The sequence below is a fragment of the Poecilia formosa genome, unplaced genomic scaffold, assembly GCF_000485575.1.
Source record: "Poecilia formosa unplaced genomic scaffold, Poecilia_formosa-5.1.2 Scaffold42, whole genome shotgun sequence".
Taxonomy (NCBI): domain Eukaryota; kingdom Metazoa; phylum Chordata; class Actinopteri; order Cyprinodontiformes; family Poeciliidae; genus Poecilia; species Poecilia formosa.
In genome coordinates, this window is record NW_006799981.1 from 1,505,597 (window position 1) to 1,523,182 (window position 17,586).

General features: G+C 38.1%; 1 protein-coding gene across 2 annotated transcripts in view; it reads right to left on the reverse strand.

The window, feature by feature from the left end:
• The window catches only part of LOC103137645 (phosphofurin acidic cluster sorting protein 2), a 50,844-nt gene extending 33,385 nt beyond the window's left edge, over positions 1–17,459 (reverse strand). For both annotated transcript variants that reach the window (XM_007551477.2, XM_007551476.2), the window contains exon 1: positions 17,127–17,459. In XM_007551477.2, the coding sequence (XP_007551539.1) occupies positions 17,127–17,335 (209 nt within the window). In that variant the 5' untranslated portion in view covers positions 17,336–17,459. The remainder of the gene's footprint in view (positions 1–17,126) is intronic.
• Positions 17,460–17,586: the final 127 nt, after the last annotated feature.

Genomic DNA, 17,586 nt, shown 5'->3' on the forward strand with positions numbered 1-17,586 from the left:
AGGTGAACTGGACCTATTTGTCTAGTAATAAGCATTAATAGTAATTATAGCAAATAAACTGAACAACAAAATTGAAAACCTCAACTACAATTATTTTCTCAGTCAAAGCAATGCTGTAGATGGACTAAATATGGACAGATAGGTGGAAGTCAAAAATGCAGAATGACTGCAACCTCTGACATGTCTGGTTTTTCTCCTGCAGGTTTTGCTGACGACAAAACTTGGAACAGTTCTGAGCCTTTTGTCTGCAGCTTTTGCGAAATGATGACCCTGTCTTATAAGATACCATACAGTTTACATTACACCAACACTGAAAAGTTTTTAAACATAAACATACTTTGAAATCCTCGTGCCTTCAAACGTTTGGAATTGGAATAAAAATGGATTATGTGACTGTAGGTATCTGTGAGAGAGCACAATGTATAGTAAGGCATAATTAGACCTTAAAGTTTTGTCTGACATTACAAATGACATGAGCTAAGGCAAAATAAGAAGTTGTGTTGCATATCTCCAAAAAGGAAGTATCTTTAGATCTGAATCCACATAAAACATATATAAAACACTGCTGGTGTTCTTTTTATTTCACGAAGGGTCCGATGTTATTCTTGAAACAATGAATACATGGCTGAAAGAATTTTAGAAAACCGTCTCTCTGGCAGGAACTGATTCATGAGATCTAAATCATCTTCTTTCAAGGCCGTCAGCCAAAGAAATGCTTCCACTTTCAGAGTACATGTGGTCTCTATCACTGTGCTATTTCTGGACATCTCTGTGATAGTACAATTTCTAACAAAAACACTCTAATTTATGGGTCTACCAAAAATAGCAGCAGTTGCAGCCAAGGGAATACTCTACATTAAGAGATGAACTGATCAGGCTTTCTTCTGGCTGATAATAATTTCCAGTTATCTTCAAGGTTCTGACCTGTCAATTCTAATTCTGGACCATTCAATTATTTTTCTAAGGAAAAATACATTTATTATGAATCCCACATACTTTTCATTTTAAAAATTATCTACTTTTCCAGGCTGATACTTCTTAAGGTGATAGCTCCTGTTAGCCAATTTTAAATATAAATTCAAAATGCCCCTATCCTCATATACCTTGCAGGTATTTCTATGATGGTTAGAAATAAACTGAGGCTGGATACATGTGTGGACAGATGATACACGGAGGAACAGATGGAGAGATTGATGGATGAACAAATAGACCAAAATGGACATTTGGATGATAAACACATGGATGTATGGACACAACTCTATGGTAAAACCTTTAAAAATAGAAATATTTTTCCACACTTTTTCCAAAAATTCCAGACTAGGACTGAATAAGAACTAGGGCTGAAACGATTCCTCGAATGGTTCGAGTACCTCGATTACTAAAATATTCGTTTACAACAGCCCTAATAAGAACCCTAACACTGCATGTTCCCAATCTTTATTTGGCTTAAGTCAAAATTAAATGAGTACGTTACAGATTGATGCGTTAATGGATGAATGATTTTGGCAGTTCTTAGTAGTGATGCATTTACTAAATGGAGGAGAGGGGAGTACTTTTTTTTTTTTTTTGGATATTTGACCTTCAGACAACAGGATATATAGTCTCTTTCCAATCTCTAACCAAATCATTGCTGCATATAAAAATTAAAAAATTAAAACTGTGAGATACGATGGCTTAAAAAGTGTCTGTGCAGCATAGCTGTTATGTTCCGGCTGCTTAGCGATCTGACCCAAAGATACGGCAAAGGAGCGCTCTGACTTTAACAATATCCTGACACAACAGAAGGGGCACTTTTGCTATTCTTTTCCCTGGTCAGCAATCTAGTTGATGTTTTGCCAGTTCCATGCCTTCGGATCACTGCACAGCATTTGTCAGGGGCACAAAGCGGGGGGAAGTGGTGAATGAAGGCTGAGTGACGTAACAGAGTGCTGGATGAAAAGAGACACTTTTTGTCCGGTATGTACTCATGGGAGTTTCAGCCTTAAAGAAAAATTTTCCAATTATGTTTTCACTACTTTCAAAAACCATTTCTTGATTCCTTGGGATGAGAATACAGTCAGATTCAATTAATAAAGCATCCTGTAACAGAATGCTCTACATTAAATTCTTCAGCTCTTCAAGCTGAGTGGTACTGTCCTACATAAGTGGCAGATAAAAAAAAAACACTCTGAAGAAAAGGCACTTTCTGATGAAAGCCAAAGTACTAGGTTATATAATAACATCACAGTTTGTTCTCGTTTCAATGTATAATTCAACCCAAATAAAAGAAACGCTGTTCTGAAAGCAACTTCTTTTGAATATTTTATTTGCCAACACCAAGCACAAGTGCAACTCTATTCAAAAGGGACTTGCAAAAGGAACAACTAAAATCTCCCCAGGCTACAAAACAACCACACTTACTGCATCTGATTTAGATTGTCAAAATACAAAGCCAAAAACCACATATTGAAACTATATGTTGTAAATCTCAAAAACTCATTAACACCATCACGAACAAGCTGTCTTTTTCGTATATTTCCTTATTAAACTAAAAAGCAACATCAAATGGAAAGACAAGCCTTTTGTGAAAGCTGTGCAAAAGCAAGAAGACTAATGGTTAGTTATTTGGAAAAAGTTAAATTAATTTCTTGGCCAATAAAAGTGGCCCAAGCCAGAAAAGACCAAAACAGTTTTACGAGATTTACACAGTAGTGTGTGCCATAAGAGCTTAGCCTGCACTTGGGCTTCCATCAAAACCTCTTTTAGACCCCAAATATCTGGTCATGTGTGCCAGATGGCCATATGCTGGTTGAGCTTTAAATCCCTGAATTAAATCTTCTCACGGTCACAGTGTGGAGAAAAACACTGAAGAGCGTAAACAAAGTAGAAGAAGTCTCTTTTAAACCAAAGCCAGATTTGTGTGATTGTCAGGTTTAACAACAGCCAAAAGTAATATTAAAAAATGACAAGAATATAACCTTTTTTAAGATACATTTTAAAGAGGCAACCAGGTTTTACAGCTACAGCCTATTATTCAGAGAGCTGTCCATGTGTGTTTAACAAGACTTATGGATGTCAATACTTTGCCTTCAGTCAGAAAAATCCATGGATCAGTATGGAAGTGTTGCAGAATAACCACAGAGAAAATACCATTGTATAAAACTGTAGTATTTTGTTTTGTTTCATACCATTTTGTATCAAACAAAATGGTATTTTACATTTAAAAAAATACAAAATGTTATTAAATCACCCTCAGAGCTGTACTTACTCTTTACTAGATAAGAGTCAGCAACTGAACAGTGCTTTGTATGACTGACAGTGCTTTGGCGACGCCTGTTAAAGATGTCGTTATCTTTAACAGGAAAGATGGTGACATCTCATCATCACTGGATTTCATCACAACCCTATTTGGAATATTTGTAAAATCTTTCATTTAACTAAGGTGGCAGGTGGTACATTTAAATTTAGTAGAAATGTGTGCAAACAGATACATGGTGTTCATGAGCTATGATGAACATCACACCTCCACATAAAGGGAGCCTTACTTATTCATAAAGGTACACTTCAATAGATGCATGGTGTTCATGAGGTATGATGAACATCGCACCTCTACATAAAGGGAGCCTTATTTATTCATAAAGGTACACTTCAATAGATACATGGTGTTCATGAGGTATGATGAACATCGCACCTCTACATAAAGGGAGCCTTACTTATTCATAAAGGTACACTCCAATCCAGTAATTTCCCCTGTACAGTGGACCAATACTTGAGAACCCACTTAAAACCGCTCACAACTGCCTATTTTAAAAGTTTAAACACAAGATTTGTCTTAATACGGACAATACAAACCGTCTTGGGAAGCAGCCAACAGTCTTCCTCATCTCCACTCCTGGGTTATAGCTAGTCAGTGGTATGGAAAATTAATGGTGATTCTAGATTGGCTGGTTGATATTTCAGCTTCCCAAATTGCATTTTCTTTTCGATATTTTAGAGGGGGGAAAAAAAATGCGACTTTTCTGCTAACTTGGAGTTATGTGCCAAAGAAGAATCCGGGAATACAGAACCAGGAATAGGCAGGGATCCACTATACAGTTAAACCACTATAAAAACCTCTCTTTTTTGTTAAATATTCAGCTTGACTTCTCAGTGTGCTCCTCGTCAATCAAGAACAGGGCTGTCAAACTCTAGTCTTCAAAGGCTGGTGTCCTGCAGCTTGTCAATATGTCCCAAATCCAACACAGTTTAATCAAATGAGAGAAATGCATCACCATGCACTCAAGTCCTGATGATGACCTAATTATGCAAGGTGTGTTGGATAAGAGACATCTAAAAGTTGCAGAAAACCCGACCGTAAGACCTGAATTGGAAGATCCCTGCTCTGAACCATCAACAGGATTTGCTATAATTTTTAAAAGCACTCTCCAAAAATTTCAATAATATAATATGAAGGATTTGTCACACCAACTTTGAAGAGGGGAATGGTTTAGCTCTATTGTGTCTATTTTTATTATTCTGTACTTACCATCTATTTTGTGCAGAACAACTGTTGCTGAGGATTTTAATTTGCAGCAGCGTGGAGGAGGATAGGTGTCATCACTTTGGCGTTAAACCATCAGAATAGACGTTTTAAAAGACAAAGACGGACTGAGATGAAACGGTATTCTTGTGAGGCGGGAGTATGTAAGAGCTGTGCCTATAACTGTTGTAATACTCCATAATATAGTATTAGTGTAGTCAGGAGCCCAGCCATGGTACAATCCGACTGTTGTTGGGATTAATGCCATATTTTATGTAACTTTACATGGTACTGCGTTTTACAGCTTAGTGCCAGATTATATTCCCATTTGATTCAAACTAGAGCTTCTCTCACACTTTCAAAAGGATTACCAATAGTGACGTGTGAATCACAGGCTCTGCTAGAACCTGATAGCAAAAAATAGGAAATAGAGAATGGTAAACTTGTAGATAAAACACTATTTTATCGTCATAAGTCAGTCTGTAAGTCCTCTCATTAGCAACAGCTTAACAGAAAATACAAACCCATTGTGCATTCACAACCTCTATGGATTTGACAGTAATTTTCAGGAACTCAGTGGAATGAATTTTATCTTTTGTTGCTGATACTGCTGTGGCTGACATCTCTTTTGTCTGTTTTCTATCCTTAAACCGACAAAGTCAGCAGGTTTGTGTTTGTGATGGACACAGAATACCAGATCAGCCACAGGACACCACAGTCAAAAACATAGACAAGGCAGAAAATATGACATGCTTTGTCTGTGCAACCTTACATACAGTTGATCCTCAGTAACGTTAGGCCCTCTATTATTTGGTGCATGTATTTCTTGAATTCACATTGTGCCTAAGCCACTGGATTTACAGATAAAGGTACATCCTGTAAATGTAACTGTCTCTGACAATGTTATGACTGAGCTTTAAAATCCTATTATGGTGGATGGTCTGTCTCACTAGAATGTCCCTCTGTCTGTATCAAGAGCAAAGCTTCATTTAAAACAATCTGTGTCAAATTAACTGATCAAATACATGCAAACCTCTTCAGAGAAGATTTATTCTTGATAAATTAAACTGTTTATATGGGGGGTTGATGTGGTCCCCTGTTGGCACCTTGCAAATGTAGAAAAACACATATCACCTTATGAAATACTTTATTTAAGCTAGCAGAGTGAAAAATAATCTTTCGTTGATGATACTGTACTGAATTTTTACTTGATGCGGGGTGAAAAACACTTTGCCTTCCAAAACATTAATAAGTCAAGACAAAGAGATGCTTTAATGTTTGTTTGTTTTTTTAAAAAAAAAAACAGACCTAGTTTAAAATATGATTAACAGTTGCCATTTAATTAACTAATTTTTCAACTAACAATTAAACTAAACAAATTTTTCTCAAAAGAATTAAAGGCAATTTTATTCAGGTTTGTATCTTTTAAAGGAGCCAAATGTAGAAATATTATGGTTTAAAAATAGGCAGAAGTGACATTTATATAGTAGTTATGATGCCTAAATTAAGGCGACTGTAGGTGGAGTAGTTGTCGTCTTGCAATCAGAATGTTGTAGGTTCAATTTCAGCATCTTCCTGTTACATGTCCATGTGCCCCTGGGCAAGGCACTTATCCCTAAGTTGCCAACCAGTCTGTATATCGGTGTGTAAATATGTCTCTAGTGTAAAGCGCTTTGAGTGGTCAATATGACTGGAAAAGTGCTTTATAAATTCAGCCCGTTTACATGCAGTCACCACATTAATTAATCAAACATCAGTCCAAATTCCAGTCTTAGAGTTTACTAAAATATTTATGCAATTGATAGACTACATGTCTAACTTAATAGTGCTTTCAGCTGCATGGGAAAAAATACTTGAGGTGGCTCTGGTTTTTCTGTCACTAACTCAAAGTACTCCAACACTGTAGAACGCCCTCAACCTTTGAAAAACTTCTCTAACACGGTTAATTTATCACAGAAGCAGACACTTCACCCACCGTACAGTTTGAGAAGAGATAACCATCGACTACAAACAGACTACTCTATATGCGACATGCATATGCAAAATGAAAAAAACCCCTGCAGAGTTTATTATGTTGAAAGCATAGTAAATCAAAAAAAGAAAAGGCCATTAAAAAAACAACATGGTCCAACGGATTATTTTTGTCAGTTGCTGCTGTTCTTTGAATCTTGCCCATTTTGACATATCTAGACATTCACAGCCACTAGCAAGTCAGAGCAGACAAATTCTGCTCTGGTTCAATCCAATCCAATTCAAATTTCTGATGGTGGTCAAAGAACACCACTGGGAGTGAGAAACGGGTCCAGCAAAGCCTGCAAACTCAAAGATCACTCCCTACCAGCAGCATCACAACATCCAGCAGAGCAGTGCTAGAGAACGCTTTGACTCCATTGGCAATACAGCAGACAAAAGACCAGAGGATAGTGAAAGGATCTTTTTCTGTTGGGTGCTTTTGTTTAACAGTCAAATGACAAAACTCATTTGATTTGATGTTAAACTGAGTCAGACACAAAGAGGCCCCCCCCCCCCCAAACAAAAACAAAAAAAAAAAAAAAACAAAGATCTGTGGTTTTCTTTTGGTTGGATCTACACTGAAACCATTTCTGGTATTTAGGCTGAAATATCAACAGAGTTTTATTATTTATATTTCATGCTGACATGTGGTGCCTGAATGTTCTTTAACTCCAAAACTATGCACTGCTATGTAGAGAAGCTATTTCAGAAAGAAAAACGGCCTTGGAGACCTGGGGTAAGCATCTCTTACAAATGCCTTAATTAAGCCTTCGTACCTTTATAAGACTTATCTCTTCCAAGACAAAATTTACTCAGTGAAACGAATCACTTCTTCACATTACTCAACAACAATGATAAAACAGTTGCTGCATATAATCCTCCTGTATCAGTGTCACTTAGAATGAACAATAGCAGCCCGAACCAGCCTGCTGAGTATGCGGTCCAGTTCACCTCCCCAGGCCCGACGTTTCCAAATGACTAATGGACTGGGTGTATAAAGCCTCCAAGTTCTCCAGAGATTTCTAGCTTTTCTCTCAATCCATGCAGAAAAAAAAGTTCAACCTTAGCATACCGGCCCCCAATATCTCCAATGGTGTCAGCTAAATCCGGTGGATTTCATAATCATTTTTGACTAAGTCTTAGGTTTTAATCTATGAAGCAAATATCCCATTGTTTTATTATTTTAAAACACGGAAGGGGGGGGAGGTGAATGCAGTGGTGGTGAGGCGCTACGGAGACGGAACAGGGCTCCAGACAGTTCAGAGAACTTAATCTGTGATTAGACAAAGTGGGGAGGGCATCGAGCTTAAAGCTATTTAAAAAAATGACCCCTCTAAAGGCTGTTATGTCCCAAACTAAACAGACAAATCCCAGAGTGTGCTGGAGTTTGTTTTTTTTTTCTCCCCCTCACCATTTGATAATTAATCAGACTAATCTGTTCTTGTTTTAGATTCGTTAGGGTAACCAAAATAATTTTTATTTGCCAAATGCCGGAAGATTTTTTTTTTTTCCACAGGTTATTTGTGGCCTTTATTTGCTGTATTTAGGACAGGGAATGGGCAGAAAGAAAGAGCAAAGAGCCCATTGCTGGGAATCTTTGCCTTTGTATCTGGTATCTTCAGTAATGTTACTAAAATTGTCTTAAAATTCTGAACATCATAATATTGTCTGTATTTTAAATCATAGGGAGCACTTCAGAAAGCAGAATAAGCATGACTGCAGCCATCTCAAATATGACAACAGATGAGTAAATACAGCAACGCATTATTAGATTGTTGTACAAGAACTCTGTTTCTGTGATAAGTGACAAAGATCTTATCTATTTTTTTTTTTTTCTAAGAAAAATCAAGTAGAAACACATTTCCCATTGTTTTCATTCTGACAGGATCTTCCCCCGTGTCAGAAGACGGTGCATTTGTCTCACTCGCTTGTTTAGAAATTCAGATCTCTTTTCAACTGGGACCCCAGGATCCGCCCTCATGTAAATCTGGCCCTTCTTCCCCTCTCCCACTCAGAGGTCCAAACCGGGGGAGGAAGAGAGGACAAACACATCTTCCCCTGTGTGGAATTAAACATCCACATTCAAGGCATGAAAAAGCTCTGAGCCAGGTCAGCAGAACTTTTCAGCGGTTCTGGCAACCCTTTCCTGAGAGTTTGTTGTTGGCTGACAAACAGTAAAAAGACGACAAAACCTGAAGTGGCTTGCTCTTCGGCTGCACAGCCGGATCTCGAGTTCCCAGGAATGCAAAAATGTTTCCCAAGGAAATTCCTGCTTCTTCAGGAAAGCAGGGAAGGAAACCAAGAGATTTTTGACACATTTCAGGGAGTGGGAGTAGGCGAGAAGAAGGGGGCTTGAGTGTCGATTGGTCGACTGTTAAGAGTGTGTGTGAACAGCACGTTGGAACAAGGAGAAAAAAGGAAGTACTAATATATGCTTAACGAAAAATTTTAATGTTAGGACAGATATTTAGAATCACATTTGAGATATTTATACAATTTTAAACCTATTTGTAATATTTTTCGAATTTCTGACGAAATTCATTTCTCTTCAATATTTTCTATGTTATGGTAACTGATAGAGATGTTAAAATGCTATTATTGGATTTATACTGTTGATAAACATAATCTCTGAAAATATTAAAGGAGAATTTTTCAGGTTGGGGGCTTGTTTATTCGTAGCAGTTTCCATTAGGCCTTCAGGGAAGAGCTTGTTGTTTTTTACAGTTTTTCAGTGCAAAGATGAATAAAGAATCTGTCACCTACTGCAAAAACCCTGTTCTATTTCATCAGCTCCATGGGAGCCTGCAGGCATCGTCTACAACTCTGCGTCAGCTCTAAGTTTGCACACACACCACATCAACACATAAACTCCAGACTCTACAACAATTCAAGCATCAAAAGCAGAGGTTTTTTTTCCCCCCCTTCTGCAGAAAAGCCTGAGGCAAATAGATTTTTATTGTTAATTTAGTCTTGTAAACATTTCAAATAAATTTGCAACATTTTTAAGAGCATGGTGTCCTTTAGATAACCAGGTCATTTTTAAAATATATTTGCTATAAACTTTAGTAGAGGATCAACTAAAAGTCCCACAACTGACTGTATGCATTTTTTTTTTCTTTAATGGAAATTTATCTCCTCAACAAGTAAGTCATTCAAACGTCAGACAAGTTCTCTCCACCTTCACCTAATAACTTCTCATCAACTTTAGGTTGTTTGTGTACCAACAAGGCATTGGCTGGTTTCTAGTAATAAAGTTAACCAAGGTTGTAAAAAGATTTGTGCCGTAATGTTCCTCCACTATAAAGAACTTTTGTGAGATAACTTTAGAGACTGGAGGTTGCTAGGGTTTTTTTTTTTTTTTTAGAAAATGGGTTAAAGCAGAACTGCTTCACCTGTTGCTATGCACAACCAGCTAGTTTGTTACATCTGTGTTAGAGAACTGACAAAATTCTGTTCAATTAGGGTATTTTCTTTTTGCTTGAGTCCATGTATTAACCTCAGTATATCCATCCTTCTGTCATATAACATTAATAATAAATATGTTAAACCATATTAGTAGCCTAAATATATATATATATATTGTTTTAGCTTTTTCTGTTTTAAAAAAATAAACATGTTAAATTTTGGTGAAAATACCATGCAACCATGTTGCCTTTTAGCTCATCATGTGGTGAGAATCTAATACAAGCATATACAAAGAACCAATAGTAGAAAATTTAGAGCCAACAAGTGAAACTTTTAGTTATGGTAACGACATAAATTCAAGATTATTAGATTTATTTATTTGCCAGACAGAAGAAGTTATCTTTTTAATCTATTGAAGAATATTTTTAAGAAGCTAAGCTAATATTTAGCACATATAAGGAATAGAGTAGACTGTCATACTAAAATATGAATCTATTTAAATAGATTTTATAAGTCTTTAAAGTCAATTTGCCATAGACAAGTCAGAATGCTGGTGTCCAGAATAATCAGAATCAGCCTCATCGGCCAAGCTTATGTGCACAAACAAGGAATAAATATATACATCTTAGTCAAAATGTATCAAATATTTTCACAATATTTTATTTAGTCAAATATTTTGTGGTTTTTACTTCTGCTGGTAGTGCTTTAGGTGTTAAAAATGGAGCAACGAAAAGACGAGAAACATGAGTGACGGAGGACTGATGGTGCAGAGTCATTGTCCTGAAGGGCACTGGAGGTGGCTGACGAGGACTTCTTCATGAGTCCACAAGAAAACAGCGGATTAAGCAGACAGCATCTGTGTGTCCAGCATCAGATTACTAGCTTCTCTTTTCCTGTTATGAAATCAGATTACTGCAGCTCTGATGCTAAGACAAACGATATCCATGCCTTGAGACAAATGTGTTGTTGAGCGAGTCAAAGGGTAAATTTACCTAACATACAGGTCTAATTTTATGTAATCTTACATCAATGTTTAATCTTTGGTCCAATAATAAACATAAAGGGAATTCTTAAAACACAAATGAAGGGGATTAACGGCATAGATGATGTAGGCGGTGGCATACAAACAGTCAAATCTGTGTTGACTACATATATGTAATAATGCCCCACTGATGGCTGCATGGTAAGTGACCTAGAACAAAAACATTATGTTGCTTCAGTCCAGTTCTGACTGCTTGTTGTCGTTTGTCCATTTCACTTCCACACAAATGCAGCACAGATCAGATTTGGGGCAAGTGAAAAAAATCAAAATAAAACTGTCAGCGAGAAGAAAACGATGAGGCTGAAACTCAGACAGGCAGAACGAAGCAAAGCTCTGCTTACTAGAAATAAAGCTCAAACCAAGGAAGACAGATCCAGGTTGTACCTTTAAATCATCTGCACCTCTCAGAATCCAGACTGCAAAAATACCATGGTGTGTTTAAGGGGGATCTAGCCAGCGTGGAATTCAGCTTTAGTCTCAAATCGGGCACACTCACTAACATGCAGTCAATTAAAAGACAAAATACACAGATGACTAAACAACAGCCATGGCACACCAGAAAGTCCAGCTTTTTGTGTTTTCTCTTTTTCCTCCATTACAAATAGTCCATAAACTATCGCCATTGCTTCTTCTTAGTCGACTGTGTTTGTTCATGAGTACAATCCGTGTGTGGTGTGTCGTCTTTGTTGTGTGGCTGTACACCAAAGACTGTGGGAACAAACCTCACATCTAACATCTATGTGTGGGGTCTCTCTGGTTTTGGAAACCAACTTGAAATTTTACATTTTTGCCATGTGAAGCAGGTATTAATGTTCTACAACAAGATGCTATTTTTTTTTATGACTCCAAGCACTGGGGAAGGAGAAGCCAAAAGTCTGTACCTGAACTTTTTGTACCAAATAAAAATCCCATCTGAAAAGATGTTTAACAATCTACATTAACAATAGAGCTCTCTGCAGAGACAAACACAATTGCTTCACTTCTTTGAAAGGCTTAGACTTGGAGTCATATTCTTTCTTTTTAATCGCTTTCTCACTTGGAAACCATTTCAGTGAAGCCACTTGTGTATACATTAACACGCAAACAGGATTTAACCGTCATATGGAAACTCAATATTCTTAGAAATCTCACCCCACATCTCTCTTGATCTCTTTAATTAGTCAGCAGCATGACTACAGCACTAGTCAGCTCAAAGCCAAGGGGAAAACATGGGCATGTGTGTTGGTCCTTTATGTTTTGTTTGTCAACGCCCCCTCAAAAGGTTTTGTGTTAAAATCAGCGGACAAAGAAAAACATGAATTCCTCCAAAGAGAAATAAGCAACAAAACCAACACCACATGGCATTTATAAGATTGGGGGTGGCAGTCTGGCAGCCATGGGAGTGCTGGAATCAAAACAATTCAAGTCCAACTGTTCCAACAGGCAGCCTGTTCAGGACAAGGCTTTAACAACTCTAATCTAGCAGACAGAAGCCTCTCAAATATCAGCACAGTTGGAGAAAGAAGCCCCAAATGAGATTTTTTTTTTTTTTTTGCAGTTTGGCAATTCAGATTTTTTAAGGTTTCGCTTAAGAAAAATGTTTTGACGGAGCATTTGGTCACTGGAGTTTTGTTTTTTTTTGTCACATGAAATGTAACTAAAAATGAATTGTGAAATAAATCCAGTTTTCTATGTTGAACTTTACAGGCAAGCTTTGTTTTTTCAATGAAAGTTAAACAAAATCTCGCCACATTTCCCTTACCGATGGGCTTCCACAATGCAGAAAACATCTCCACTTTAAAACATGTGTTATAGTGGAATTCGTTCATTCAATTACATAGTGAATGAAGATGGGTGTGTGCTGAAGATTTAGCTACCGTACATATTATTCTTCAAAATAACGACTAAGCCTCATGTGTTTACAGTCCAGTTAGAAACTATCTGAAACCTTTTTAACCCTGTTGTGAATCAGAGATTGTTATTGTATTTTCCAGGCACATAATGCCATTTTATAGAACAGTGAGGTAACTATGTTCATATTGTATACTTCAAGAATAACTTAAAAGCAAATTTGACTTCACAATCTGACGCCTTGAAATTGATCTCTGTCTCTTTAAGAAGTTCTTCTTTCCGACACTCCGTCTTCAGCACGTCATGGCAACAATGTTTCTCCATCAACCATTCTTAGAAGAGTTGGGCAGAGAGGTAGTTCATTTGATAAGCTTAGCAGATTCAAAGTTCCACTAGCTATTTGGTTATTGCTGCTGCTGCTGCTAGACTGAAGGAGCTTAGTGAGGACGGTGCAGGGTAGAAGTGCTTTTCTACGGCAGAAGCTCGACTGGAGACTGCAACTCCGATATGTAGCTTTGTGGAAATAGGAGGTGCTTTGTATGAGCAAGTGTTTGGGTACCCTGAATGGTTGCCACGGGAGATTCAAGGATTTCTCAGGCATTCATGAAAGTATCAAGGCATCATTCCAGGCACGTTTTTTGGTGAGGGAATAACATGATATAAAGCTAAAAAAAAAAAAAAAAAAAAAACTACTTTAAATAATAAATACACATTTTGCATGGGAAAATGAGAAAAAATTTAATGCATTTCCAAAACCTCTGAGAAATTGTGTTAAATAGTTGAGATTTTCATATTGACCCCCATACGCTGACAGCCTGACATGGTGTGCACAGAAACAAGTGCTGACATGTGAGCACGAAGGATAACTTCATTCACAGACTATAAAATTGCAACAAAACATATCCAATCATATCCTGCATTATCAACAAGATGTGATGTACTACAGATAGAAATCAAGCAGTGCATTTCTAGGTAAAACTTTACATGCAAATTCATGGATGTGGTTGGATGCAGCGGCGAGTTAATCTAAGTGCAAGAGCACAGACACAGAACAAGTGCACACCTCGATTTTACAAAGAGAGGCAACGGACAAAAGATGTCATAAAGTGGCCCAGTGCCAAGGGTGGGGTCAGCAGAATAACTGTCAGGAATCACAAACCTGTGCTAGAAGACTCCATGAAAGTAGAGCAGTGCTTTTAATAAAGCTGCCAGGTTTTAGATAGTAAAACCAGCTGGTAATTACTAAATATGCACAGCTGTGTGTGATCTCAAGCATATAACACTCACAAGGGAAAAAAATAAAACAAAACAAAAAACCCAGCAAATCAATAGCAGCCCCTATTGCCTTCATTTGAAACCATTCCATCGGCAGGACACCCACATTCACTACAGCAGAGGAACAAACAGCTGCACAGAGAAATAGCCCAACCCCTGAAAGAATGCGAAGGCTAAATCCCCCAAAACAGGCCTCGGGTTGGGCTCTCTGCACAAGTGTTCATACAAACATGTCTGAGAGCATTAAATCTGCGTAAGGCATAAGTTACTTTGAAAATTAATTAAGCACAAAGCCACCAGGTCTAAAATCTATTACAATAAATATTTTAAAAGCCACATAAACAGTGTCATAAATTCTCTGGCTCATTAACTATTACCATTTACTCCTATGCAAGAGAGAGAAACGCAACTACTTTCAGTCTTTGTCCACCAATTGAGTGGTGAGCTTTTACTGTGCGCATCAATAATAATCTATTACCACGCTCAAACACATTTGTCTTTAATACAGCCCTTTCTAAGCTGCAAACAACAGAGAAAGTCATGGGGGAAGGGAGATGAGAAATCAATGCAGCATGTATGAGTCGTTCTATTAATGCACCGTCATGTAGCCTCCTGACCTTGTGAATGCTGCTACCTGAACATGACTGCGCCAGTGTTGTGGCAAACAAACACCACCAGCTGCTGCTGCTATGAATTCTGATGACTTCACTTCACAAAGTGAAGCATTTAATAGCAAGAACTGTGCAATAAAACACACAAGTGCCAGGATCAGAATCTAAAATGGAAACGCTACTGTCATCCGACTTTTAAACAAAGAAATAAATTAGATAGCAGAACCCTAAAGTCAATACACCGTTTAGTGTAATAACTGCTGACTTCGAAATTTGAGTTATCGCATCCAAAGAAGGGACAATGCTTAAAAATTGGGGTTTGGAATGCACTTCCAGAAAAGCACAGATAATTGCGCTTATTATTGGAATTGGGTGATTTCATACTTTCTCATTTTTGATTTGCCGTTCAGAGTAGGGCTGCATTACATTAGAACATCTTGAACTGAAAATAATATTAGTAAATCTTGTCATGACAATCAGTGCAATATGTGCTCATTTTCTTCCTCCCCTAATTTCTCCACACTCTGCAGCCATGACTTACGCTCAAAAATATCTCCGTTTTTCTCAAATAAGTAAACGCAGCATAACAAAGCAACAGGTTGCAGTTGCAGCAAAATGCTTCAGCAACTTCAGTATATCATAAGCTAACCGTGCTAATCTCAAATTTAACATGGTTTAAAATGACAACTGTAAAATAATTTTGAGGTTTCTTTCAAATATTAACCCACTCCCGTTGAGCTGCAGATCCGTGCAACACTTGCTGCTCTCTCTCACACAATGTGAGGTTTCTTCTGTTAATAAATTAATATTCAATCCCAATAAAAATGTGCAAAAAAGTTGCTGCATTGTGAAAATAAATGATTTAACAATCTAACATATATCGCTTAATCAGAAGTGTTTTCCTTTTACCAAGTTGAATAAACTTCTATTTGAAGGCACATTGTAAGAAAAAACTAAATACATTGCTGATTGAATTTACATTTTGATGTATGCAAAGACATAAAATGTTGTATAGCTATAAGTAAGGGATGCACCATTCAGACTTATCCTAGCTAATACCAATTGCCAGTTTTGTTTGAGGTGATTTTTTTTTAAGTTTAAACACAAATGCGCTGCCATATCTTTAATAGAGCTGGTAGATTTGAACCGAACAGAAAATTGAAAAATTGTAAAATTACCCCAATTAGTCCAAAATTATCTGATTTTTAGTGAACTGAAAAACATGCATGTGGCACTTCTTAATTTTGATGCAGACTCGTCAAGATTTCTCTATTAGATGATGTGAGCCAGTTCTGATCTTTAACTGATTCATTCGTGTGTCTCTAGCTGCATCCTGTCTTGTAAAGTCAACTAAATATGCTGTAATTTTTTTAAGACTGGGTTATGTATGTACACATACCTTCATCACATATTTCCAAATGTGGGAAAATAGCTACAATCCCACTTGAACTTGCATACCCATGCAGGAACAAAAGCAAGAGCAGACAAACGCATACATGCAAATCGATAGCAGAGGAAACCCTCCCCTTTTGCAAGCCCACTTCCAACCAAGCAGATCTAGGTCAAAGCTGATTAATGTGCCCACAGCCCCCCAGAGGGTTCCTGATCAGGTGGCAGCAATGCCTGTTCACTGACGATCCATGCAAACGCAGGGGTATTGAATGGTTCTGCATTCAGCACCATTAAAACCAAACGGATGGGCCGTGACATTCGCAAGCAGAATAACCGACAAAGCAACACACAACGCTGACCTAAAAGAGCATGCATATCTGCATCAAAACAGCTAGCCACAGAATAAAAAGCAAAAACATGTGTTGACACGAACTGCCTGCCAGCTCCGGACATAGATCAGTTGGATCAGCTCTAAAAGATGAAAAGGATGCCTGCTCGGCATCCATGTCGCTGTATTTATAGACAGTTATGCTATTAGGCGGCATGCATTCCGTAAATCCGATCAGTCTCACATGAATACGCAGCATGAGAAAAAAAACAACTTTTAAATTGTTCTGAGCGTAGACGAGAAGCAGATGAAATTCTTTTAACTGAACTTTTGTTAGCTTGTTATAACGGTCCCAATATAATTTTACATTGAATGTTTCCAACAACTTCGGGTTTTCTGTGACTTGTTTAGGGAATAATTTTACTTAATTCGACAGCTGGAAATTAGAACCTGACACGTAACATTCAAAACAGAATAAAAATAAACTGAGATGTAGTGAAGAGTAAAAAAAGCATCAACGCTGTTAGCTAGATACCTTTAGCATTAGCTCCCGTGCTAGCTAGCCTCTGTTGTGGGAATGTGAAGAAGCTCGTCTTCCCCTGCTTCACAATACGGTAAATGAGGGCGTTGTTCGTTTCAATTTATATTTTATTAAGCAATGCTTCATTATTTTTTATATATATATTCTGATTCGTGGGACAAGTTTCTCCAACACAGCAGCGTACATGTTACCTCGGAACGCAGCTTGGAGATGATCGGTCAATCTCCCAGGTCGCAAAGAGGTTCATGGGCACGGGCATACTGCTGGATCCAGAGCCGAGGACCACAGCCCCGGCCAGCGCTCCGGTCGGGGGCATCGTCGGTGCAGGTCCGCCGCTGCTGCTGCCAGGGTTCAGGAAAGCAGCCCGAACGCCTCCTCGCTCCACAGCCGCCGCCATCATCACCACCACCACCACCACCACTGCCTGGAAGCAGCTATAGTTGAGCGTCGGACGAACGCGGGAGCCGCTGATGCCCTGCCGCCACCAGCTCCTATTCCTCCGGTCTCCCAGCGTCCCTTCACAGACTGGGGATGTTGATAGGCGGGGCGGGGCTTGTCCCCGCTGATAGGGGGCAGTGTTGGGGGTTGGGGGGACTTTAATTTACAATTCAGCAAGACTTGCAAACATATGGGTGATTCTGATTCAAGGTA